A 26,258-nucleotide genomic window follows, 5' to 3' on the forward strand; every position below is an offset into this window, starting at 1 on the left:
CGATGGTTCAGCTATTTCAAAATAGGGGAAAGGTTAGGGTCTCCCAAACCGTTTGCACAAAAAGCACTTCTTAATTGCCCCTTAACCTCCCCACGGAGATCCTGGGTGGTGTAGACGGTTAATACACTTGAGTCCACCCAGAGGTACCTCAGAAGAAAGACCTGGCAATCTACTTCCATAAAGTCAGCTATTGAAAACCCTATGCGCAGCTCTACTACGGTGAAATTAGTTTCTTTGTGTGGCCTTTCACCTTGGTTCTCTGGAAAAACAGCTTGAGAGATTTTGCCCCTAAACCCTAGTTTTCTACTTCAGAGAGTTTGTTACATTTCCTCGGTAAACTGTAAACAACTTGGTTTGATACTTTTTGTCTGTTCTTGGGCTGCAGCCTGCCCTTCCATCAGTATGCACCTTGTAGGACAGACAAGTCCTGATGGTGCAGTGGTTAAGAGCTTGGCTACTAACTAAAAAGTCAGCTGTTCAAATCCACCTGAAAGATGTGGCAGTCCGCCTCCGTAAAGATTATAGCCTTGGAAACCCTATAGGGGTGTTCTACCCTGTCCTATAGGGTCGCTAAGAGTTGGAATTGACTCAAGAGCAATGGGTTTGGCTTTTTTGGGTTGCAGGGATTGGTGAATAGACTATGCAAATGAAATAGCTGTAGCCTACCATGCAAATGAAGTGTGGGTACCATGCAAATGAAGTGACTAGTCAAATGAGGTGACTATAACCTACTATGAAAATGAAGCGTCTGTGGCCTACCAAGAGGGATTGGTCAGTTTGTGGCCACACCCCCTCCGCCACTGGGAAGGGCCATACCTTGAAATTGACAAAGAGTTGTATATTTATGCAGTCAACCCCACAGAGGTTTTTCAGACAGAAAAGAAACAGGAGAAGCAGCAGGAAGAAGCAGATGGAAGAAAGGAGTAGGCAAGGAACCTCCTAGAAGAGATGTAAAACGGAAGAAAGCAAGAGGCTCAGAAGGGGGCTAGTTGCAGAGCTGGTGGTGACAGGCCTGGAAGGGGCCCTGCAGCAAAGTTGGTGGTGACAGACAGCAGGGCCAAGAGGAGCCTGTCCTGAAGGGGCCGAGAGGGGTCTGTCCTGAGGGGGCCTAGAGGAGTCTGCCCTGAGGGGACTGAAAGGAGGCCTGCATGGCCAAGAGGAGCTGAGAGAGCTGTCTGACACCGAAAAAGGGAGACTTTGCTTACATGCTTCCTGATCCTGATCCTGAGTTGTACCCTCTTACTTCCTTAATAAAGTACTTAACTGTAAATATGGCTGTGAGCTCTCTGCAGCCATTGCAATAGATGACCGAACCCAGAGGAGAAGTAGAGTGCTGTGGGAGGGGCGGCTGGTGTCAGAACTGTAAAAAGGTTGAAGGGTGGAGGTATGTCTGACCTCTGCCTCAAAGGAATCATCTTGGGGCTGATCTTGGTCATTATGGCCCCTGAAGTTAGGTTCTGACGCTGCTATTACTACTACTACCCCCCTTTTACATCTATTCTGACACACAGGAGGTTATCACGAGTTGGAGACTACTCAATAGCAACTGGTTAGACTGTTTGCAAAAACGGCCTCTATTATTGCTCTGCCTATATCCACAGTCTTTTCAATGTTACTTTGCAAAGCCTCCCAACAAGAGGTAGAGTCCATTTCCCCACCTTTGAATTCGAACTCAGCCATGTGACTTGCTTTATCCAAAAGAATGCAGTGGAAATGACTCTGTGCCAGTTCCAAGTCTAGGCCTCTAGAGGCGCTGCATGCTTCTGTTTGCTCTCTTAGAACCTTGTTTGCGTCATGGCTGTGGCAACAAACCTGAGCTAGCCCTCTAGAGGACGAGAGACGCGTGACCCAGTAGCCCCCGCTGCCCTAGCCAATAGCCAGCCAGCCTTCAGAAGCAGATTTACCCAGCTGATCACCAGCTGACACAGACACATGAGGAAGTCAGGCTGAGGCCAGAAGAACCTCCTCGCCGAACACAGCCCAGATGGTTGACCCACAGAATTGTAAGCTAAATAAATGGCTGTTTTAAGCCGCTAAGTGTTAGGGTGGTTTGTTCACAGCATTATTTGTGGCAAAAGCTAACGGATACAGGGGGTGAGAAGTGATTCACCTGCCTTGAACTTCCTGGGGAGAAACCAGACAGCTGTCATGAGACTCTGACCTCGTTTGGGTATGGGTCACTGGCGGGCAGACTTCAGAAGCAAACATTTATTTATTCCGAATTAAAACAAACGAAAAAAATCCCCAAAGAAACAAAAAAAAGAACCAGATTCACATCTCCATTTACATATATTTTTTTCTATTTATTGACACAATTCTTCAGTAAACATTTACAAGATATGTTGGCAATACTGAAAAAAGAAGGGCACTCCGTGGACACAGTGACTCCCACGTGTTACATGCCAGGGCACAAGGACACGCACACAGCGTACAGAGACCTGAAGAAGCACAGTGAACAGAATAAATACTAGTATTTCAAATCACAACCACAGAGGCTCTTGGGAACACCAGGAAAGAAGGCTGAGAAGGGGTCTTGTGCTGTGTCTTTTGACCAGTCTGTCAGAAAAATAAAGAAGAACCAGAAGTCTAGGGCCTGGATCTTGCTAAAATAACATTGTCTGTAGAGAACAACTGAATGGCAAAATACATTTCTATCTGGAGGGGCCTTTTACACGTTTTTGCCCCTCTTGGGAAGCTGGGGGAGCAGGATGAGAGAATGTGATTCTAACAGGGGGAACCCTGCTCTCTCCTCTTCCTGATTTGTTGGGGTGGGATAAGAGGCAGGACCGGCAAAGGCTACTCAAACTTCAAATGTCCCCTAGGGTGCTCTGTGAAGCAAGGGCAGTTTAGGCCTCTTCCATCCTGCCCCAGAGGCCTTTCTCAGGGTGAGGTCGGGGGTTCAGGTTCAGGTTCAGCTGAAGGGCACTGTGCCCAAGCAAAGAGACCTTCACAAGCACACAGGGCAGGGATATCCCCCAACCTCCTGGTTTGTTCAGGGCTGACACGCCCCTTCTGCAAATACTTCCATGTGCTTTATTTATCTCCTCCCCTCTCCAAAGGAGTCCGTGGATGGTGCAAACGGTTGGAGGATTGAGTCTACCCAGAGGCACCTTGGAAGAAAGGCCTGGCAATGTACTTCCCAAAAGTCAGTCACTGAAAGCCCTATGGAGCACAGTTCTACCCTGACAACACATGGGGTCACCATGAGTCTGAAGAGACCCTACAGTGACTGGTCCCCCTCTCCAAAATCCCAACTGTCATTCTTTGACTGCCCTATAGGTGGCAGGTTTCCTGGGAAGAGCATTCAGCCCTGCCTTGTTTCTGTCTCCCCCAGTTCTGGTGGGTTCTCTGAAAGGAGGGGCCAATAAGACTGCTCTAAAATAGGGACGAGGGGGCAGGGTAAACTAGCTACTCTCAGGCCTGTTTGTGGATTGGCGAACCTTCACATGAAGACGTGGAGGGGACTGTTCCCAGACTTAGCCATGACCCTGGCCCCAACCAGCTCCAGCGGCAGATGCTTTCTAAGGAAAATATACAACACACTCTACCCTGGCTTACCTCTGTCTTCTTTTTCCTCCTTTGTCCTGAGTGAGCAAGGGCACTTAGGAAAAAACCTACCTCCCTGATCAAATGGCTTTCACCAACGCACACCTGCAAAGCCTCTGGGACACCAGCCCCGATATGTGGAGAGAGAGACGAGCAGGGAGGGGGATGTGGACTCTGCCCTGCCTGGGTGGGGAGGAGTCACAGGCAGGGCCAGAGAGAGCTGGGGCTATCTCACACCTGCGAGACACTTCTTGAGTTCTATCACCCTTTCTTGAGGAGACAAAAAGTATCCCCTGATATCAGGCAGAGGAGGAAAAATGAGAGAATACAAAAATGGAATTGACTTCAAGAGAGCTGTGTGAGGGATTCCCTGTGCTTTTTGAAGTGTGTGTGTGTGGGGGGGGGGTTGAGTGGGAGGGCACCTCAGAGCACAGGGTGGCTTAGCAATAAAGAAAGTGGGGAGGGATATACATCTGTAGCTTCTCCTCTAAGCCAGTGGTTCTCAACTTAGGGTGATTTTGCTTCAAAGGGATCATTTGGCAATGTCTGGAGACATTTTTGGTTATCATGGTTGCAATGGGGGTGCTACCAGCATCTAAGGGGGAAGAGGCTAGGGATGCTGCTCAACATCCTACAATGCATGGGACAGCCCCCACAACAAAGAATCATCCAGCCCCATGTGTCAGTAAAGTGCCAAGTTGGGGAAACCCTCCTCCTAGCCAAGCTTCTAGCAATGTTCCAGAACATTCCCAAAGGCCCCATTCAGAGTAAAGAAGTGGTCCCATAGACCTCTCCTACATCATTTTCTCCAAAAATACCCTCCCCAAGGCTTATCTGACAGAGAGTTTGGAGGAATAGGAGAGAGAAGAGGACGAGACCGCTCTGGAGAGCATGAAGGAAGGTGTTTCCCTCACGCATCAACAATCCCCAGCTCCTGGAAGGGAGAAGTCCCAGGCTTGGGCGATCTTTGGTCAAACAGGAAAACGTAAGGCTGAACTGAAGGGGCAACCTCTTGCCCCCCACCTGCCTAGAGGCCAAAGTTGGGGTAGTTTCTCTTTGCACAGAAGTTAATGCCCACCCGCGAGATGCCAGGACCTTGCTCCTGGGCAGCACGACGGCCGGGAAGAAAGTGGGCAGAGGGTAGGCAGGTGGCGCCTCAACTGATGCTGCCTGGTGAGGTGCCCCTCACTTGTTCTCAATCAGAGTCTGCACCTTGTACACGAGGTCCCGGGCCAGCTTCAGGACTTGCTTGCTGTTGTGTCGCTCAGCCATTTCTGAAAAAAAGAGCAGAAGGCGAAATCTCATGAGCCTCCTCTCTGTGTCTGGCCTGGGGACACACCTCCAGCCTGTGCAGGGGTGGCTGGCACATCTCCATCACAGAGCAGCTCTGGAAACAGACCTTGGGGAAGGACTGCAGCTCCAGACCTCAGTTTCCTCATCTGTAAAATGGGATCATAACAGTATCTACCTCACAAGGTCACTGTGGAGACCAAGTGGGATGTTGTTGGTACACAGCAGGGGTTTGAAAAAATCTTAGTTCCTCCAGCCCTTCTCCTACAAACAGAATGAGTGACTGGCAACCTTTTAAGGAAATAATGACTGGCATGTAATAGATGCTCAAAGATAGGAAAAGAAGGAAGGTGCAGAGGGAAGGAAAGAGAAAGGAGAGGTGAGGAGGGGAAAAAGCAAAAATGGTGTATATAGCAAGAGCCACAAGAAATGATCAGACCTTCCAACGAGAATAATCCTAAATGTTGACATTTATCATAAAGAAACCATTTAGGAGATGAAAGAGGTGCGCTAAGACCATGGTTCCCAAACTTGTGTCAAGGTACCCCAGAGGGCTTCTGTGGGATATTTTAAAATTTTGAGGGACACACAGTGATTCTGCACATTGGTTGAACACCACATAAACTGCAAACTTGAGTGGCAATCAGTGACATTGTGTCCTGGCAAAGCTAGGTTTTCAGTGGTTGCTGTGATAAAAAGCAAGGACTGTGCAAAAATCGATATGGAAGGAAAAATGAAGGCAGCGGAGTCCAATCTGATTCTTAGGTTTGAGAAGTTGTGCAGAGCCCAGCAGACCTACGAATCCCATTTGTGGGTAATTACAGGGACTGAAGAATGAAACAAAAATGTTTTCTTTGGCTTTATGTATATTATTTTTCTCCAATGGCTATTAAGTTGTTAAGTGCTACGGCTGCTAACCAAAGGGTCGGCAGTTCAAATCCGCCAGGCGCTCCTTGGAAACTATGGGGCAGTTCTACTCTGTCCTATAGGGTCGCTATGAGTCGGAATCGACTCGACGGCACTGGGTTTGGTTTTGGTTTTTTGGTGTCAGGAGGGACCAGTCCCTGGAGAAGGACATTGTGTGAAAAAGTGGAAGACCATTGATGAGATGGATTGACATAGTGTCTGCAACGATGGGCTCAAACCTAGTGACAATTGTGAAGATGGCACAGGACCAGGCAACATTTTGTTCGGTTATACATTGGGTCACTAGGAATCAGAATTGACTCTAAGGCACCTAATGACAAGAAGGAAATGAGAAAGTCTGAGAAATTCTGCACTAACATATGCATTGCTTTGTGGTCTCTATCACACCCTCAAACTGGAAACAACCTGGATGCCTAACAAGAAGAGATGGTTTAGTAAATTTAGTAGTTATATTCAGCAGCCTTAAAATGATTATACATTAAGATGTTGTTGTTGTTAGGGGCCGTTGAGTTGCCCCTCACTCATGGTGATTCCATGCACAACGGGATCAGATTGTTGTGATCCATTGGGTTTTCACTGGCTGGTTTTTTGGAAGGAGATTACCAGGCCTTTTGTTCTAGTCTGTCTCAGTCTAGAAGTTCTGCTGATTCATAAAATAATTTTAGAAATAAAACAAATACTATACACAACTGGATACTGTAATGGTAACAACAACAAAATATACTTGACTGTGGAAAAGACTGAAAGAAAAAAATTTTTTTCTAGTGAACCCAGTAGATGCAGTGGAGCCCTGGTGGCATAGTAATTAAGAGCTCGGCTGCTCATCAAAAGGTTGGCAGTTCAAATCCACCAGCCTCTTCTTGGAAACCCTATGGGGCAGTTCTACTCTGTCCTATACAGTTGCTATGAGTTGGAACTGACTCGATGGTACCTAATAACCACCACAACAATGACAGTAGATGCAATGTGGTTTCCTGGATTAGATCCTGGATCAGAAAAAGGAAATGAGTGGAAAAACAAGTGAAATCTAAATAACGTCCGTAGTTTAATTAATAGTAATGTAACAACATTAACAACGTTAATGTCTTAGTTTTGATAAATCTACCAGAATCATGTAAGACGTTAGCATTAGGGGAAGCTGGGTGAAGGGTATTCAAGGTCTCTCTGTGCTATCTTTGCAACTTTCCTGTAAATCTAAAATTATTCCAAAATAAAAGTTTATTTCTTAAAAAACCTAGTAATACTTTGAGCATGAGGTCACAGGTGGCTTCTTTCGTCTGTATTTTTGATTTTTCCAAGACCTTCTTCAGATTTTTATTTTTAAATTGTGATAACAACAGCAATAAAATAAACAAAAAATCCCACTGCGGTCCAGTCGATTCCAACTCATAGTGACCCTATAGGACAGTGTAGAACTCTCCCCTGGGTTTCCAAGACTGTAAATCTTTACATAAGTAGACTGCCACATCTTCCTCCTGCAGAGCAGCTGGTAGGTTCAAACCGCTGACCTTTCGGTTAGCAGCCAAGTGCTTTAACCACTGTACCACCAGGTCTCCTACAATAGCAATAGCTTCCATTTACGGGGTCCCTGTTTGGGTCAGGTTCTATGTGATGAGGTTTGTCCATGTTGTCTCTTTTAATCCTTATAGCTGCCCTGTGAGGGAAGTATCATTAGCACCATTTTATCCGGAGAAATCTGAGGCCCAGAGATGTGAAGCCACTTGCCCAAGGTCACACAACTCCCAAGCAGCAGAGCTGAGATTAGAATTCACATCTGTCTGATTTCAAAGGCTGTGCCTTTTTTTTTTTTTTTTTGCCTTTCTCATGCCTCTTCAACTGCCTGCCTGTACCTGCTTTTCCTGTCCAGGTCAACCCTCTGAAGTAGACACTGTCACCCTATTTTACAAGTGAGGAAGCAGATGCTTAGAGAGAGGATGTTCAGAGAGGGGAAGTGATGTGGTCATGGGCTCAGGTGGTCAGTGGCAGAGTCAGCCTTTGCCCCTGAGCCTACTTTCAACGCCCAGGCCACCTCTGTCAGGTCTCCAAGAAAAACACATCCTCAGCATGATAAGGAGATTTCAGCTCCTTCGTTTGGAAACGGCCACAAGAAGTGGCCAGAGACCTCCTCCATTCCTTTCACCATGTGTCAATCTGAGCAAATCCCCACCCCTCCCTGAGCCCCAGGAAAGGAGGCCCCCAGAAGCCTACACCCCTCAGATGAGACCCTAATCATGGAAGTACCATTAAAGAATTTGATGATGTCTGTGAAATCCATGTTGTTCTCCAAGATGATGTCGCGGTAGACCTCTACCAGAGCCAGCGCGATGAACAGGACATAGTGGGCAGATGAGACGTGTTTGGCTGCCCAGATGGTCTCCCAGACTGAAAAGACGTCATCATAGATGAGTTCTGCCAAGACACCAACATGGACATGCAAGGGAGAGAATTCAGTGACAGAGCTCACAGTACCGGCCTCCCTCTGCAGAAATCCTAGGCCAGCCCTGCTCCATGCCTCAGCCCTGGTGCAGTGGACAGAGCTCAGTCTGGGAGGCAGAAGATCTAGAATCTGTCATTTGGCAATCAAAAGCCTCGGTTTTCCCCATCTGTAAAATGGGCTATGCAAATCAGATGGTTTGTAAGTTTCTTCCAGCTCTGTGAGTGCAGAAACTGAGCATGTGCAAGTTTCATTTACACCGGCCTGTCACTGCCCTGCTCCCTGACCAGTGTCCCCCACCCTCTGCCTGCTCTGTCTCTACTGACACTCGTGGGGGTATCTCCCTTTTCTCCTGCACACAGATAGAGCTGGCCACTGCCTCTGAATCTAGCAAAGAGACAGAACAGAGCAGTGGGTGAGAGCAAGGCTTCTGATGTCCAGTAAACTGGGTTTGAATCCTGGCTCTACCACTTACTATCAAGATGACCTTGGGCTAGTTACTGCCCTTCCATGAGCCTCTCTTTTCCCATCTGTACATGGGTGATACTGATTTTATAAAGGATCGAAGAGATAATATACAGAAGCAGCTCAGTGCAGTGCCTGGCATTTGGTAAATACCTCCATACATGTTAGATATTATTATTATTAGCATTACTCCAAATGTGCACACAAACAATGTACTGTTACACATTATTTCTAAGTCATGTAGAAAACACACGATAACTAACCACTTCTCCATGGGCTTTAGAGTTCCTGGTTTCTGATAAGCAGCATAATAGAGTAGAAGGGCGCTGAGATTTGGGAGAATAGAGAAGAGGGCTTGACCATTCCTAGCTCTGAATTGAATTCTTCTAAGCCTAGTTTCCTCATCCATAAAGTGGGAATCATAATGTCGTTGCAAGATAAGGTACGTAAGGCAATGATCAGAACTCAATAAACTCAATAAATGGCCTCGCCTCTAAGGGATCTTCCCTCTTAGATCCAGCTACAAAGACTTGGAGGATGAGGCCCCATTAAGAAATCTGTACCTCGCTTGAAATCCAGCAGGAACCAGCGGTAGCAGAAGTAGAAGTGGGTGTAGTCCCCGTTCTGATGCATCAGCTCAAAGAGCTCCGAGTCCAGGATCTGTCAGAGGAAGGAAAGGTTGGCATTGGCCTCCTGGAAAAAGGATGGTCCATCCCTATACCAGCATGCCATACAGCCCTTAACAACCAGTGGAGGTAAAAAATGGACTAAGCAGACTTCCTGGAGCCACTGAGGCTGGATGGACCCCCAAAACTACTGCCCTGAGATAAACTTTAAACGTTAAACCTTAAACCGAAACTATCCCCTAAAGTCTTTTTTGAACCAAGAATATAGTTTATCTTAATGTGTATGTCTACCTTGAGCATGGTGCTCTCTTAAAGGATTATCTATGTGAGATCTGACAACAGCAATTTGAAAGGTTAGATGAGAAGCTTAAGAGGCAGTGAGTCTAAGGCAATGGTGGTGGAACAATTTGGAGAAGGATGATGAGAATGGTTGGACGATTTGAAGAACGTAATCAATGTCACTGAGTAGTACAAGTAGAAATTGTTGAAATGGTATATGACTGTGTATTTTCACTAAAAAAAAAAAAAAAAGGCGGGAGGGGGGGAACTAAGGATTTGAATGGACATTTCTCCAACGAAGATCTACAAATGGCCAAACAAGCACATGAAAAGATGCCCAACATCACTAACCATCAGCAAAATGCAAGGCAAAAATCACAATGTGATACTAGTACACACCCGCTACTGCCGCATAGCTTGGCTTATCCCAAGATACAATCCAAATATCCGTCAATGGCAGAACAGATAAACAAACGGGGTTAAGTTCATGTGATGGATCTAAGTAAATGACCGCTATGTCACAGCATACATGATTTGTAGTAATGTAATACGGAATGAAAAACAAAGCAAGTAGCAGGAAAATACATATAATATGATTCCATCCATATCAAGTTCAAAAGCAAAACAAAGCAATATGTCGCTTAGCTTATAAATGTGTGTAGTAAAGCTATAAAGAAAACAAAAGAATGATAAATACAAAATTCAGGAGAGTGGTAACCTGTAACAGGGAGAGAATGACATACATTATTACACTTTACAGGATTCATATATTTCATAGGTCTTCTTTTTAAATTCACTCAATATCTAATATAATGGTTGAAAAAACAGACACAGAGCCTGCCCCCCCTCACTCTGCATAGCCAAACAACTGCCCCTCCCTGACCCAGCAGAGGAGTGAAATGGTAAAATAGACTATCTTTGGACTGGAGAACACCAGAAGGAAGTATCACACAGAAAACTGGTTATTAAGGGAAAGTTTAAGTACTGATTGTTGAGAAGCCTGAGACTTCTTCTCCTGCCAAAAAACAAACAAACCCACTGCCATCAAGTCAATTCTGACTCATAGCAATCCCACGTGTTACAGCATAGAACTGCTCCGCAGTGTTTTCTTGCCTGTAATCTTTTACAAAGCAGATCACCAGGTCTTTCTTCCACAGCACTGCAGGCTGGGTGTGAACCTCCAACATTTAGGTTAATAGTTGAGTGTAAACCGTTCGCACCATCTGGGGGCTTTTCTTTCCCAACCAGGCTCCCACAAAATGGATTATACCCCACTGGCAGTTTCTGGAAGTATCCTCTTCTAAGGAATCTGACCAGTCCAAGAGAAAAGACCCAAATGTACTGACACCGGAGGGTCCCACACGAGACAGTCTAGCCAGATCACTCCACAGAAAAGAGCACAGGGGATACGCCCCACCTACATGCACAGAGATCTTCCAATTTCCATTTAGGATCCTACTTGTAAATATATAAACAGGTGGCCAGGGAGCAACCAGACATGTGCAGAAAGCCTCTGACAGGAAAGAAAGAGGCCAAGCAAAAAGCAACTTGAAGGAAACAGACAATGCAAAGAAAAGGAAAAGCCAACAAATATTACCAATAGCCTCAGAGAGATGAGAGAAGAAATTACATTCATAAAACAAAAATGATGTGCTAAAAAGAAAGAAAGAAAAAGATGCTTCTGGAAATTAAAATATGATAGTATATATTAGTGGTTTACCAGGGGTGGAAGGGTGGAAAAGGGGGAGTTTGTGTTTGGGGGTGCAGAGTCGATGTTAATGGTGGTGGAATATCTTGGAAAAGGACAGTGGTAATGGTGGCACAACATGAAAAATGTAATCAGTGGCACGGAATTGTAAATACGGAAGTTGTACTGGCAAACGTTTTGGTGTGCATATTTTCACCACAATAAAAAATAAATGATAGTGGAAGTTAGAACAGATTAGGTTCCAAAATTAAAATCGTGGAAACTTCCCAGGAGGTTGAACAAAATGACTCTTAAAAAAAAAAAAAAAGATGGAAACCACTACACGGATGAACCTTGAAAACATGATACTAAATGAAAGTCAGTCACAAAGGACCATGTACTGTGTGATTCCATTCGTATGAAATGCCCAGAACAAGCAAATCCATAGACAGGAACGTGCTACTACCATTATCCCTCTATATAAGTAAACCAAGCTTGGTGAGATGAAGGCACATGCCTGAGGCCATACAACTAGTGAGTGGCAGAAAGCTCCCTGGGTAGCACAAGCACTTTGCACTCAAAAAGGTTGGCAGTTTGATCCCACCCAGTGGCACCGGAGAAGAAAGGCCTGGTCATCTGCCTCCATCGAGATCACTGTTGTTGTCTTGTGCCATCAAATTGATTCCAACTCATAGTGTTACAGAGTAGAACTGCCCATAGGGTTTTCTTGCTGTAATCTTTAAGGAAACAGATCACCAGGCCTTTCTTCCACACAGCCTCTGGGTTTGAACCGCCGACCTTTTGGTTACCAGACAAGTGCAAGTGCTTAACTGTTTGAGCCTTAGAGCCAAGAAAAGCCTATGGAGCAAGTTCTTTGTAACACATAGGGTTGCCATGTGTTGGAACTGACTCAACAGCAGTGGGTTTGGTTTTGGGTTTTGTGAGAGTTTTTTTTGGAGTAGTAAAAAGAGGATTCAAACCCAGGTTGGCTCCAAATTACACAACATTACAGCACTGAACTATACCTATTGTCTCTCAGAAAAGTCCCAGCAAGGACTAGGCACCGAGTCGTACCTGGATCAGCGACCTCATGTTGGCGAAATGCGTGTCCATGGCGCCCCCGTGGGGGAAGTTCTGGTTCATTCTCTTCATTAGCTCTGTGAAGCAGCTGAAGGCAAGGGCCTCTGGGGGAAAGGACACAAGAGAAACGGTCAGCTGTGCCACTCCCTAAGGGACCAGTACCTTCCAAAGCGATGATCTAATGCCCAGTGCTGGCTTGCAAAATCTACAACCAAGTGAGGAAATCATGGACAGTGGAGTGCCAAGTGTGTACTCCATTTCAAGGGATGCTCCAATATAAAATTAACTGTACTTCCCACCTCAGAGGTGTTGAAACATTCTTTCTTTTAGGAAATGACAGTAATAGGAGATGCTTTCTCTTTAAAGATATCTACTTGCTACAATAAAAGCTGACAATGTTTTATTGGTCTCAGGCTTTAATATTATTATTATTATTTTTTTAATAACTTTTATTAAACTTCAAGTGAACGTTTACAAATCCAATCAGTCTGTCACATATAAGTTTACATACATCTCACTCCCTACTCCCACTTGCTCTCCCCCTCTTGAGTCAGCCCTTTCAGTCTCTCCTTTCTTGACAATTTTGCCGGCTTCCCTCCCTCTCTATCCTCCCATCTCCCCTCCAGACAAGAGTTGCCAACACAATCTCAAGTGTCCACCTGATATAATTAGCTCACTCTTCATCAGCGTCTCTCTTCCCCCCCGCTGACCAGTCCCTTTCATGTCTGATGAGTTGTCTTCGGGGATGGTTCCTGTCCTGTGTCAACAGAAGGTCTGGGGAGCATGGCCGCCGGGATTCCTCCAGTCTCAGTCAGACCATTAAGTTTGGTCTTTTTATGAGAATTTGGGGTCTGCATCCCACTGATCTCCTGCTCCCTCAGGGGTCCTCTGCTGTGCTCCCTGTCAGGGCAGTCATCGATTGTGGCCGGGCACCAACTAGTTCTTCTGGTCTCAGGATGATGTAGGTCTCTGGTTCCTGTGGCCCTTTCTGTCTCTTGGGCTCTTAGTTGTCGTGTGGCCTTGGTGTTCTTCATTTTCCTTTGCTCCAGGTGGGTTGAGACCAACTGCTGCATCTTAGATGGCCGCTTGTTAGCATTTAAGACCCCAGACACCACATTTCAAAGTGGGATGCAGAATGATTTCATAATAGAATTATTTTGCCAATTGACTTAGAAGTCCCCGCAAACCATGTTCCCCAGACCCCCGCGCTTGCTCCGCTGACCTTTGAAGCATTCATTTTATCCCGGAAACTTCTTTGCTTTTGGTCCAGTCCAATTGAGCTGACCTTCCATGTATTGAGTGTTGTCTTTCCCTTCACCTAAAGCAGTTCTTATCTACTGATTAATCAATAAAAAACCCTCTCCCACCCACCCTCCCTCCCCCCCTCGTAACCACAAAAGTATGTGTTCTTCTCAGGTTTACTATTTCTCAAGATCTTATAGTAGTGGTCTTATACAATATTTGTCCTTTTGCCTCTGACTAATTTCGCTCAGCATAATGCCTTCCAGGTTCCTCCAAGTTATGAAATGTTTCAGAGATTCGTCACTGTTCTTTATCGATGCGTAGTATTCCATTGTGTGAATATACCACAATTTATTTACCCATTCATCCGTTGATGGACACCTTGGTTGCTTCCAACTTTTTGCTATTGTAAACAGAGCTGCAATAAACATGGGTGTGCATATATCTGTTTGTATGAAGGCTCTTGTATCTCTAGGGTATATTCCTAGGAGTGGGATTTCTGGGTTGTATGGTAGTTCTATTTCTAACTGTTTAAGATAACGCCAGATAGATTTCCAAAGTGGTTGTACCATTTTACATTCCCACCAGCAGTGTATGAGAGTTCCAATCTCTCCGCAGCCTCTCCAACATTTATTATTTTGTGTTTTTTGGATTAATGCCAGCCTTGCTGGTGTGAGATGGAATCTCATCGTAGTTTTAATTTGCATTTCTCTAATGGCTAATGATTGAGAGCATTTTCTCATGTATCTCTGCCTGAATATCTTCTTTAGTGAAGTGTGTGTTCATATCCTTTGCCCACTTCTTGATTGGGTTGTTTGTCTTTTTGTGGTTGAGTTTTGACAGAATCATGTAGATTTTAGAGATCAGGCGCTGGTCGGAGATGTCATACCTGAAAATTCGTTCCCAATCTGTAGGTGGTCTTTTTACTCTTTTGGTGAAGTCTTTAGATGAGCATAGGTGTTTGATTTTTAGGAGCTCCCAGTTATCGGGTTTCTCTTCATCATTTTTGGTAATGTTTTGTATTCTGTTTATACCTTGTATTAGGGCTCCTAGGGTTGTCCCAATTTTTTCTTCCATGATCTTTATCGTTTTAGTCTTTATGTTTAGGTCTTTGATTCACTTGGAGTTAGTTTTTGTGCATGGTGTGAGGTATGGGTCCTGTTTCATTCTTTTGCAAATGGATATCCAGTTATGCCAGCACCATTTGTTAAAAAGGCTATCTTTTCCCCAGTTAATTGACACTGGTCCTTTGTCAAATATCAGCTGCTCATACGTGGATGGATCTATGTCTGGGTTCTCAATTCTGTTCCATTGGTCTATGTGCCTGTTGTTGTACCAGTACCAGGCTGTTTTGACTACTGTGGCTGTATAATAGGTTCTGAAGTCAGGTAAGGTGAGGCCTCCCACTTTCTTCTTCTTTTTCAGGAGTGCTTTGCTTATCCGGGGCTTCTTTCCCTTCCATATGAAATTGGTGATTTGTTTCTCTATCCCCTTAAAATATGACATTGGAATTTGGATCGGAAGTGTGTTAAATGTATAGATGGCTTTTGGTAGAATAGACATTTTTACTATATTAAGTCTTCCTATCCATGAGCAAGGTATGTTTTTCCACTTAAGTATGTCCTTTTGAATTTCTTGTAGTAGAGCTTTGTAGTTTTCTTTGTATAGGTCTTTTACATCTTTGGTAAGATTTATTCCTAAGTATCTTATCTTCTTGGGGGCTACTGTGAATGGTATTGATTTGGTGATTTCCTCTTCGGTTTTCTTTTTGTTGATGTAGAGGAATCCAAGTGATTTTTGTATGTTTATTTTATAACCTGAGACTCTGCCAAACTCTTCTATTAGTTTCAGTAGTTTTCTGGAGGATTCCTTAGGGTTTTCTGTGTATATAATCATGTCATCTGCAAATAGTGATAACTTTACTTCTTCCTTGCCAATCCGGATACCTTTTATTTCTTTGTCTAGCCTAATTGCCCTGGCTAAGACTTCCAACACGATGTTGAATAAGAGCGGTGATAAAGGGCATCCTTGTCTGGTTCCCGTTCTCAAGGGAAATGCTTTCAGGTTCTCTCCATTTAGACTGATATTGGCTGTTGGCTTTGCATAGATGCCCTTTATTATGTTGAGGAATTTTCCTTCAATTCCTATTTTGGTAAGAGTTTTTATCATGAATGGGTGTTGGACTTTGTCAAATGCCTTTTCTGCATCAATTGATAAGATCATGTGGTTTTTGTCTTTTGTTTTATTTATGTGATGGATTACATTAATGGTTTTTCTGATATTAAACCAGCCTTGCATGCCTGGTATAAATCCCACTTGATCAGGGTGAATTATTTTTTTGATGTGTTGTTGGATTCTATTGGCCAGAATTTTGTTGAGGATTTCTGCATCAATGTTCATGAGGGATATAGGTCTATAATTTTCTTTTTTTGTAATGTCTTTACCTGGTTTTGGTATCAGGGAGATGGTGGCTTCATAGAATGAGTTGGGTAGTATTCCATCATTTTCTATGCTTTGGAATACCTTTAGTAGTAGTGGTGTTAACTCTTCTCTGAAAGTTTGGTAGAACTCTGCAGTGAAGCCGTCCGGGCCAGGGCTTTTTTTTGTTGGGAGTTTTTTGATTACCATTTCAATCTCTTTTTTTGTTATGGGTCTACTTAGTTGTTCTACTTCTGAATGTGTTAGTTTAGGTAGGTAGTGTTTTTCCAGGAATTCATCCATTTCTTCTAGGTTTTCAAATTTGTTAGAGTACAATTTTTCATAATAATCTGAAATGATTCTTTTAATTTCATTTGGTTCTGTTGTGATGTGGTCCTTCTCATTTCTTATTCGGGTTATTTGTTTCCTTTCCTGTATTTCTTTAGTCAGTCTAGCCAATGGTTTATCAATTTTGTTAATTTTTTCAAAGAACCAGCTTTTGGCTTTGTTAATTCTTTCGATTGTCTTTCTGTTCTCTAATTCATTTAGTTCAGCTCTAATTTTTATTATTTGTTTTCTTCTGGTGCCTGATGGATTCTTTTGTTGCTCACTTTCTATTTGTTCAAGTTGTCGGGACAGTTCTCTGATTTTGGCTCTTTCTTCTTTTTGTATGTGTGCATTTATTGATATAAATTGGCCTCTGAGCACTGCTTTTGCTGTGTCCCAGAGGTTTTGATAGGAAGTATTTTCATTCTCGTTGCTTTCTATGAATTTCCTTATTCCCTCCTTGATGTCTTCTATAACCCAGTCTTTTTTCAGGAGGGTATTGTTCATTTTCCAAGTATTTGATTTCTTTTCCCTAGTTTTTCTGTTATTGATCTCTAGTTTTATTGCCTTGTGGTCTGAGAAGATGCTTTGTAATATTTCGATGTTTTGGACTCTGCAAAGGTTTGTTTTATGACCTAATATGTGGTCTATTCTAGAGAATGTTCCATGTGCGCTAGAAAAAAAAGTATATTTTGCAGCAGTTGGGTGGAGAGTTCTGTATAAGTCAATGAGGTCAAGTTGGTTGATCGTTGTAATTAGATCTTCCGTGTCTCTGTTGAGCTTCTTACTGGATGTCCTGTCCTTCTCCGAAAGTGGTGTGTTGAAGTCTCCTACTATAATTGTGGAGGTATCTATCTCGCTTTTCAATTCTGTTAAAATTTGATTTATGTATCTTGCAGCCCTGTCATTGGGTGCGTAAATATTTAATATGGTTATGTCTTCCTGATCAATTGTCCCTTTTATCATTATATAGTGTCCTTCTTTATCCTTTGTGGTGGATTTAAGTCTAAAGTCTATTTTGTCAGAAATTAATATTGCTACTCCTCTTCTTTTTTGCTTATTGTTTGCTTGATATACTTTTTTCCATCCTTTGAGTTTTAGTTTGTTTGTGTCTCTAAGTCTAAGGTGTGTCTCTTGTAGGCAGCATATAGATGGATCGTGTTTCTTTATCCAGTCTGTGACTTTCTGTCTCTTTATTGGTGCATTTAGTCCATTTACATTCAGGGTAATTATAGATAAATAAATTTTTAATGCTGTCATTTTGATGCCTTTTTATGTGTGTTGTTGACAATTTCATTTTTCCACATACTTTTTTGTGCTGAGGCGTTTTTCTTAGTAAATTGTGAGATCCTCATTTTCATAGTGCTTGACTTTATGTTAGTTGAGTCGTTACGTTTTTCTTGGTTTTTATCTTGAGTTATAGAGTTGTTATACCTTTTTGTGGTTACCTTATTATTTACCCCTATTTTTCTAAGTAAAAACCTAACTTGTATTCTTCTATATCGCCTTGTATCACTCTCCATATGGCAGTTCAATGCCTCCTGTATTTAGTCCCTCTTTTTGATTATTGTGATCTTTTACCTATTGACTTCCATGATTCCCTGTTATGTGTATTTTTTTTTTTAATTAATCTTAATTTGTTTGTTTTTGTGATTTCCCTATTTGAGTTGATATCAGGACGTTCTGTTTTGTGACCTTGTGTTGTGCTGATATCTGATATTATTGGTTCTCTGACCAAACAATATCCTTTAGTATTTCTTGTAGCTTTGGTTTGGTTTTTGCAAATTCTCTAAACTTGTGTTTGTCTGTAAATATCTTAATTTCGCCTTCATATTTCAGAGAGAGTTTTGCTGGATATATGATCCTTGGCTGGCAGTTTTTCTCCTTCAGTGTTCTGTATATGTCGTCCCATTCCCTTCTTGCCTGCATGGTTTCTGCTGAGTAGTCAGAACATATTCTTATTGATTCTCCCTTGAAGGAAACCTTTCTTTTCTCCCTGGCTGCTTTTAAAATTTTCTGTTTATCTTTGGTTTTGGTGAGTTTGATGATAATATGTCTTGGTGTTTTTCTTTTTGGATCAATCTTAAATGGGGTTCGATGAGCATCTTGGAGAGCTATCCTTTCGTCTTTCATGATGTCAGGGAAGTTTTGTGTCAGGAGTTCTTCAACTATTTTCTCTGTGTTTTCTGTCCCCCCTCCCTGTTCTGGGACTCCAATCACCCGCAGGTTATCCTTCTTGATAGAGTCCCACATAATTCTTAGGGTTTCTTCATTTTTTTTAATTCTTTTATCCGATTTTTTTTCAGCTATGTTGGTGTTGATTCCCTGGTCCTCCAGATGTCCCAGTCTGCATTCTAATTGCTCGAGTCTGCTCCTCTGACTTCCTAGTGCGTTGTCTAATTCTGTTATTTTATTGTTAATCTTTTGGATTTCTACATGTTGTCTCTCTATGGATTCTTGCAACTTATTAATTTTTCCAGTATGTTCTTGAATAATCTTTTTGAGTTCTTCAACAGTTTTATCAGTGTGTTCCTTGGCTTTTTCTGCAGTTATCCTAATTTCATTTGTAATATCATTAAGCATTCTGTAAATTATTTTTTTATATTCTGTATCTGATAATTCCAAGATTGTATCTTCATTTGGGAAAGGTTTTGATTCTTTTGTTTGGGGGGTTGGAGAAGCTGTCATTGTCTGCTTCTTTAAGTGGTTTGATATGGATTGTTGTCTCCGAGCCATCACTGGGAAACTAGTTTTTCCAGAAAATCCGCTAAAAAAAAAAAATGCAGTCAGATCCCTATCAGAGTTCTCCCTCTGGCTCAGGCTATTCAGATGTTAATGAAGCCGCCTGGGGAGGGTGGGGGAGGGAACAGAGAGATAGGAGAGTAGCACCTCAGAATATAGCCAGAGTTGCTTGTCTTGCTTGGAATGACTATTATATCTGAGATTCCCGTGGGCGCGTCGCCTATGTGTGCTGGCTGTGTGGAGATTGCCCCCGGGGGGTCTGGCCCGCTGGAGTCACGGTCAGATCCTCCACTTCCAGCCCCACGCCCAGCGTCAAGGCTCCCCTACTGGGACGGTGCACTCTCGACTCCAAAATCAGTCGCTGCCTCCCGGGAACTTCTCCTCCCTCCAGCCGCGTGGCCGTGCCGCCTCTGAGAACCAGTTGGGCCTCCTCCCGGGGTTAGTTCAGATGGGTGGAGCAGGTCCCCGTGCTTGTGCCGAGTGTCCCGGCTGGGACGCTGTTCTCCCTGCTCCAATACCAGTCGCTGCCTCCCAGGGATTTCTCCTACTGGCTGCGTCCCACGCCGCCCGCGCGACCCGGCTGGTCCCCTTCCCGGGGTTAGTTCAGGGGGGTGGAGCAACTCTCCGTGTTTATGGCGTACCTGCGTCTAGTCCAAATCCCTGCGGGATGGTTCCCCAGCTCGGATGCTGCTCTTTCTGCTCCAAGACCAGTCACTGCCTCCCGGGGACTTCTCCTACCGGCTGCGTCCCACGCCGCCCGTGGAACCGGCTGGTCCCCCTCCCGGGGTTAGTTCAGGAGGGTGGAGCAGGTCTCTGTGCTTGTGCCGTACCTGACTGGTACGCTGGCTCCAGGCTCTGGAAACAATCGCTGCCTCCCCGTATTAGTTCGTTCTCCGTCTCTAAATCTGTGTTTGTTGTTCAGGGTTCGTAGATTGTTATGTATGTGATCGATTCATTTGTTTTTCCGTGTCTTTGTTGTAAGAGGGATCCGAGGTAGCGTCTGCCTAGTCCGCCATCTTGGCTCCGCCCAATATTATTATTTTTAAAATTCTAATAGTTCATGAAATTCTCAAGTCTGGAGACCGTATTTGAGCAGCCCTTGACAAAGTTTGAAGGACTTTTACAGGCGATACACGAAGAAAGGGTCAAATAACAGTGTAAAATTCTGCTTAGAGAGTCACTACACATATCACGAGAGTAAAGGCTCTGAGAAGTTCTGCAATAAAGAAACCTACTTTATATTGTTTAACCCACTGTTTCTAAAACTCACTTGAAGATAATATCTTTTGTTTGTTTTTTTCTCTTAACACCTAGTAACTTTGGAAATGCTAGGCCAGACTGGAAGCTTTCCCAAGGTACAGTAACAGCTCGCTCAGTTTTAAAACAGATTTTATTTTGTAGAACAGTTTTAGATTTACAGGGAAATTGAGATAATAGTACAGAGTTCTATATATACCACATCCAGCTTCCCCAATTAACATCTTATATTAGCATGGTGCATTTGTTACAATTAATCAACCAACAGATAGATGAGAGACAGCTGCCATCGAGTCGACTCTGACTTCACAGTAGCCTTATACACAACAGAATGAAAACAGAATGGGTCATCCTCATAATTGCCAGCATGTTTGAGTCCATTGTTGCTACTGTGCTAAACCATGTCACTGAGGGTCTCCCTGGCCCTTGCTGGCCTTCTACTTCACCAAACATGATGGTCTCCCCCAGTGACTGATACCTCCTGATGATGTGTCCAAAGCAAGCAAGTTGAATGTTCTGTTGTGATCCATACGGTTTTCATTGGCTAATTTTCTGAAGTAGATCATCAAGCCTTCCTTCCTGTACGTCTTAATCTGGAAGCCCTACAGAAACCTGCCCACCATGGGTGACCCTGCTGGTATTTGAAATACCAGTGGCATAGCTTCCAGGATCACAACCACGAACAAGCCACCACAGTACAACAAACTGACAGACGGGCAGTGGAATGAACCAACTGACACATTATAATTAAAAGAAGTTCAAACATCACTCAGCTGTGTTAGTTTTTACCTAATGCCCTTTTTTTGTTCCAGGATCCCATCCAGGACACCACATTACGTAGAGTTGTCATGTCTCCTTAGGCTCCCCTTGGCTGTGGCAGTTTCTCAGAGTTTCCTTGTTTTTGAAGGTCTTGACAGTTTTGAGGAGTTTTGGTCAGATGTTTTGTAAGGTGCCTCACTATTGGAATTTAACTAACTTTTTTCATAAGACTCAAGTTATGGGTTATGGGAGGAAGACAAGAGAGGTTAACTACTGTTTTCATCATACTGTATTAAGGGTACATGCTATCAGTATGATTTATGACTGTTGATGTTGACCTTGATCACCTAGCTGGTATCCTTTCTCCATTGTAAAAGTTTCTCCACTGTAAAGTTTCTCTCTTCTCCCTTTCCATACTGTACTCTTTGGTGGGAAGTCACCTAGAAAAGCCCACACCTAGAGTGGGGAGTTATGCTCCCCATTTTTTAATAGTTTAAGACAACTCACACACCATAGAATTTGCCCTTTTAAATTATGCAATTCAGTGGTTTTAGTATATTCACAGAATTGTGCAACCATCACGACTGTCTAATTTCAGATGATTTCATCACCCCATCTATACCCATCAGCATCATTCCTCATTCCCTTCTCCCCTCAGGTTCCCACAACCACGGAGTTGACTTTCTGTCCCTCTGGTTTTGCATTCCCTAGATATTTAAAATTAATGGAACATTACAATATGTTCTTTTCTGTGACTGGCTTCTTTGGCATAATATCTTCAAGGTTCATCACTGTTACAGCATGTTTCAGTACTTCATTCCTTTCTAATGCAGGATAATATTCCATTGTATGGATATACCACATTTAATTTATCCATTAATCTGTTAATGGACATTTAGGTTGTTTCTGTCTTTTGATTATTATGAATAATGCTGCTATAAACATTCATGTACAAGCTTTTTCATGGGCATATGTTTTCAATTCTCTTGTGCATATACCTAGGGGCGGAATTGTTGGGTCATGTGGTAACTCTATGTTCAATATTTTGGGAAAATGCCAAACTCTTTTCCAAAGTGGCTAAGACATTGCACAATCTCACCAACAGTGTACGACGGTTCCAATTTCTCCACTTCCTTGTCAACAGTTGGTATTGTATATCTTCTTTATTTTAGCCATCCTAGCAGGGATGAAGTGGTACATCATTGTGATGTGGATTTGCAGTACCCAATGACTAATGATGTTGAGCATATTTTCATGGGCTTATTGGCCATTTGTATATCTTCTGTTCTATTGAGAAATACCTATTCTAATTCTTTGCCCATTTTTAATTGGGTTTTTTTTTTATTGTGGTGAAAATACACACACCAAAACATTTGTCAGCACAACAACTTTGACATTTACATGGGTCTCTTCTTATTGTTGAGTTGTAAGGTTTCTTTACATATTTTGAATACAAATCCCTTATCAGATAAATGATTTGCAAAGGTTTTCTCCTATTCTGTGGGTTGTCTTTTCATTTTCCTGATGGTGTCCTTTGAAAAACAAACATTTTTAATTTTGATAAAGTCCAGTTTATCTATTTTTTCTCTTGTCACTTGTGATTTTGGCGTCATACCTACGAAACCACTGTCTAACCCAAAGCCACAAAGATTTATTCCTGTGCTTTCTTTCCAGAGTTTTAGCTCTTACATTTAGGTCTATTACCCATTTTGAGATAATATTTGTATATGGTGTGAGGTAGGGGTCCAACGTCATTATTTTGCATATGGATATACAGTTGTTTCAGCACCATTTGTTGGAAAGAGTAGTCTTTCCCCATTTAACTGAATTGTCTTGAAAACCCTGTAAAAAATCAACAGACCATAAATTTAAGGGTTTATTTCTGGACTCCCAATTCTATCTGATCTATTTGTTTATCTTTATGGCACTATCACACTGTCTTGATTAATGTAGCTTTATAATAGATTTTATATGTTTTATGTAATAGGAGCCCTGGTGGTGTAGTGGTTAAGAGTTCGGCTGCTAACTGAAAGGTCAGCAGTTCAAATCCACCAGCTGCTCCTTGGAAGCCATAAGGCCCAGTTCTACTCCGTCCTATAGGGTTGCAATAAGCTGGAACTGACTTGACAGCACCTAATAACAACAATATAAAAGATTTTGAAATTGGGAAGTGTGAGTTCTCCAACTTTGTTCTTTTTCAGGATTGTTTTGGGTATTCTGGGTCCCTTGCATTTGCATGTGAATTTTAGGATCAGCTTGTCAATTTCTGCAAAAAAGGCAGCTGGGACTTTAATAGTGACTGTATTGAATCTATAGATCAATGAAGAATATTGACGTCTTAACTAGCTAAGCCTTCCGATCCATGAACATGAGATGTCTTGCCATTTACTTGGGTCTTCTTTAATTTCTTTCAACAATGTTTTGCAGTTTTCAGTGTACAAATTTTGCACTTTGTTAAATTTATTAATAAGTATTTTAATCTCTTTGATGCCAATGGAACTGCTTTTTTAACTTCATTTTCAGATTGTCCATTGCTAATCTATAGAAATACAATTAATATTTGTATATTGATCTCATACCCTGTAACCTTGATGAACTCATTTATTCTAAGTATTTTTATTCCTTAGAATTTCTATACACAAGATCATGTCATCTATGAAGACAGATAGTTTTACTTTTTCCTTTCTAAGTTTGATGCCTTTTATTTCTTTTTGTTGCCTAATTGCCCTGGTTAGAACCTATAGTGATGAAAGTGGGTATCTTTGTTTTGTTCCTGATCTTAGGGAGAAAGCTTTCAGTTTTTCACAATCAAGTACGATGTCAGCTGTGGGTTTTTATAGATGCTGTTTATCAGGATGAGGGAGTTCCCTTTGATACCTAGTTTATTGAGTGTTTTTAATAAGAAAGCTTCCTCCTTTTCCTAGTTTTTTTCTTTTAATCATGAAAAGCTGTTGGATTTTGTCAAATGCTGTTTCTGTGTCTATTGAGATGATTGCATAGTATTTTGTTCTTTATTCTATTAATATGGTGTGTACAATTGACTCCTTTTTGAATGCTAAACCAACCTTACATTCCTGGGATTGAAACTTTTATATGTTATATATACGATCGTGCTGTATAATCCTTTTTTATGTTGTTGGACTCATTTTCTAGTATTTTGTTGAGGATTTTTGCATCTATATTCATGAAGGATATTGGTCTGTCTGCAGCTTTTTTTCCTTTGATATCTTTGTCTGATTTTGGTGTTGAGGTGATACTGGCTTCATAGAATAGGTTGGTGAGTTTTAATTCTTCTTTAAACATTTGGCAGAATTCACCAGTGAAGCCATCTGGGCCTGGTATTTTCTTTTTTCTCATTCATCTTCATACCTTCTGTGGCTAGGAAAGGCCTGGCTAGGTGCTGGGCACCTGGAAACATGTGTTGGGAAACATGGAATAAAAGGGCTTTTTATTTCACTAGGATCTTGATGTGCTCGCCAGACAGGCCTTCTGAGCTCCTGTCCTGACCCATTCTATGAGTTACAAAGAGAGGCTAACCCCTCACCCCCTCAGCAGGAAGGAAACTGTAGTTCCGGGCCTGGAACAGTGAAGACACACTTACCGTCATCCAGGATGACCAGCAGTGGGGCCAGGAGGTCACACATGCCCTGGACATAGCCGATTTCAATGTGCTGCCAGATGTAGCTACAAGAGAGACACAAGGGGCCCAGTGATGCTACCCACAGCTTTCCCCTCCAGCCCACTCCTCTCATCCCTCTGCCCTGGTTTGGGTCCCTCATCCCTCTGGTGGACCACTCCCTCAGCTTTCTGCCTGCAACCCCGTCACCAATCTCACCCTCATCAAACATTCTACAAGCAGTCACAAGGAGGACCTTCCTAAAGTCCAGCTCGAGGAGGCTGCCTACATGCTTTAAAGCCTTCACTGGCTCCCCGCTGCCTGGAAGGATGATGTCCAAACTCATTTATTAGGGGTACAAAGTGATTCATGGTCTCCTCGAAATCTGTCTTTACTGCCTCATCCATCATTTCCCAGCACCCCTCCATCTCCAGGTACATTGCAATATTCACCTTTACACAAATAAATCACATGTTTGTGCCTCTGAGCCTTTGTCTTAGCCATTCCCTTTTGGGAATTCCCATTTGCCCCTGAGTAATAACAGCTACTAGTTACTGAGCATTTCTGTATACTTGGCCCACCCTGGTGGTTCAGTGGTTAAGAGCTCAGCTGCTAATCAAAAGGTTGGCAGTTCAAATCTACCAGGCACTCCTTGGAAACCCTACGGGGCAGTTCTACTCTGTCCTACAGGGTCACTATGAGTCAGGATCTACTCAATGGCAATGAGTTTTGGCCTGCTCTACATTCACTGTATCATTTGATTCTTAAAATAATGATATGAAATAGGTACTATTATCATCATCCCATTTTACGGAAGAGGAGACTGAGGCACAGAGAAGTAAGTGACACGTACAAAGTCATAAATCTAATAAACGGTAGAGGCAGGATTTGAAGGCAGGCTGCCTGACTCGAGGGTATGTGCTTTTAATCTCTATGGTAAATGGTTTCTTCAGTTTCTGGCAATTTTGTCAAAGTTCATCATGAAGGACACCACTTCTGTAAGATCTTCCATGATTTCTCCTTATGCCATAACCAGGCAAAAGTCAGCCCACCCTTCCTTCTCCTCCAACAATTTTTCATTTAAATATAACATACTCTGTAATAATTATATCTTTTCAACTACACTTTGAGTGGTTTTAGTGATTGCTTGGGAGACTAAGGCAGAACAATTAAAAGGTGGTGCTTATAAAAAAGAATGAGTTAGAGGCAGGGGTCAGCAAACTTTTTCTGTGAACGTCCAGATACTAGTTATTTTCGGCTTTGCAGGCCATATGCTCTCTGTTGTAACTACTAAGTTCCAAAAAAGCCATCATAGAGAATAAGCAAATGAATGAATATGGTTTTGTTCTAATAAAACTTTATTTACAAAAATAGGTGCTGACCCCTAGTTAAGATACCATATTTTGGCATGGAAAGAAGTTCAGAATGTATTGTTGATTAAAAAAAAAAAAGGAAGCTGCCAAAAATAAATAAATAAAGTATAATCCTACTTAGGTAAAATTAAAAAAAAAAATTAAAATATGTGCGTTCATGTTACAGGAAGTCCTTGACTTACGACGTATT

General features: G+C 42.5%; 1 protein-coding gene across 9 annotated transcripts in view; it reads right to left on the reverse strand.

Annotated features, from left to right (window-relative positions):
- Positions 1-2,284: 2,284 nt before the first annotated feature.
- SGSM1 (small G protein signaling modulator 1) overlaps positions 2,285-26,258 on the reverse strand; it is a 99,445-nt gene continuing 75,471 nt past the window's right edge. For all 9 annotated transcript variants that reach the window (XM_049865756.1, XM_049865753.1, XM_049865747.1 and 6 more), the window contains 5 exons: positions 24,681-24,763; positions 12,329-12,438; positions 9,226-9,322; positions 8,005-8,172; positions 2,285-4,820 (listed from right to left, as the gene is read on the reverse strand). In XM_049865756.1, the coding sequence (XP_049721713.1) occupies positions 4,732-4,820; positions 8,005-8,172; positions 9,226-9,322; positions 12,329-12,438; positions 24,681-24,763 (547 nt within the window). In that variant the 3' untranslated portion in view covers positions 2,285-4,731. The remainder of the gene's footprint in view (positions 4,821-8,004; positions 8,173-9,225; positions 9,323-12,328; positions 12,439-24,680; positions 24,764-26,258) is intronic.

The sequence above is a fragment of the Elephas maximus genome, chromosome 22, assembly GCF_024166365.1.
Source record: "Elephas maximus indicus isolate mEleMax1 chromosome 22, mEleMax1 primary haplotype, whole genome shotgun sequence".
Classification (NCBI taxonomy): domain Eukaryota; kingdom Metazoa; phylum Chordata; class Mammalia; order Proboscidea; family Elephantidae; genus Elephas; species Elephas maximus.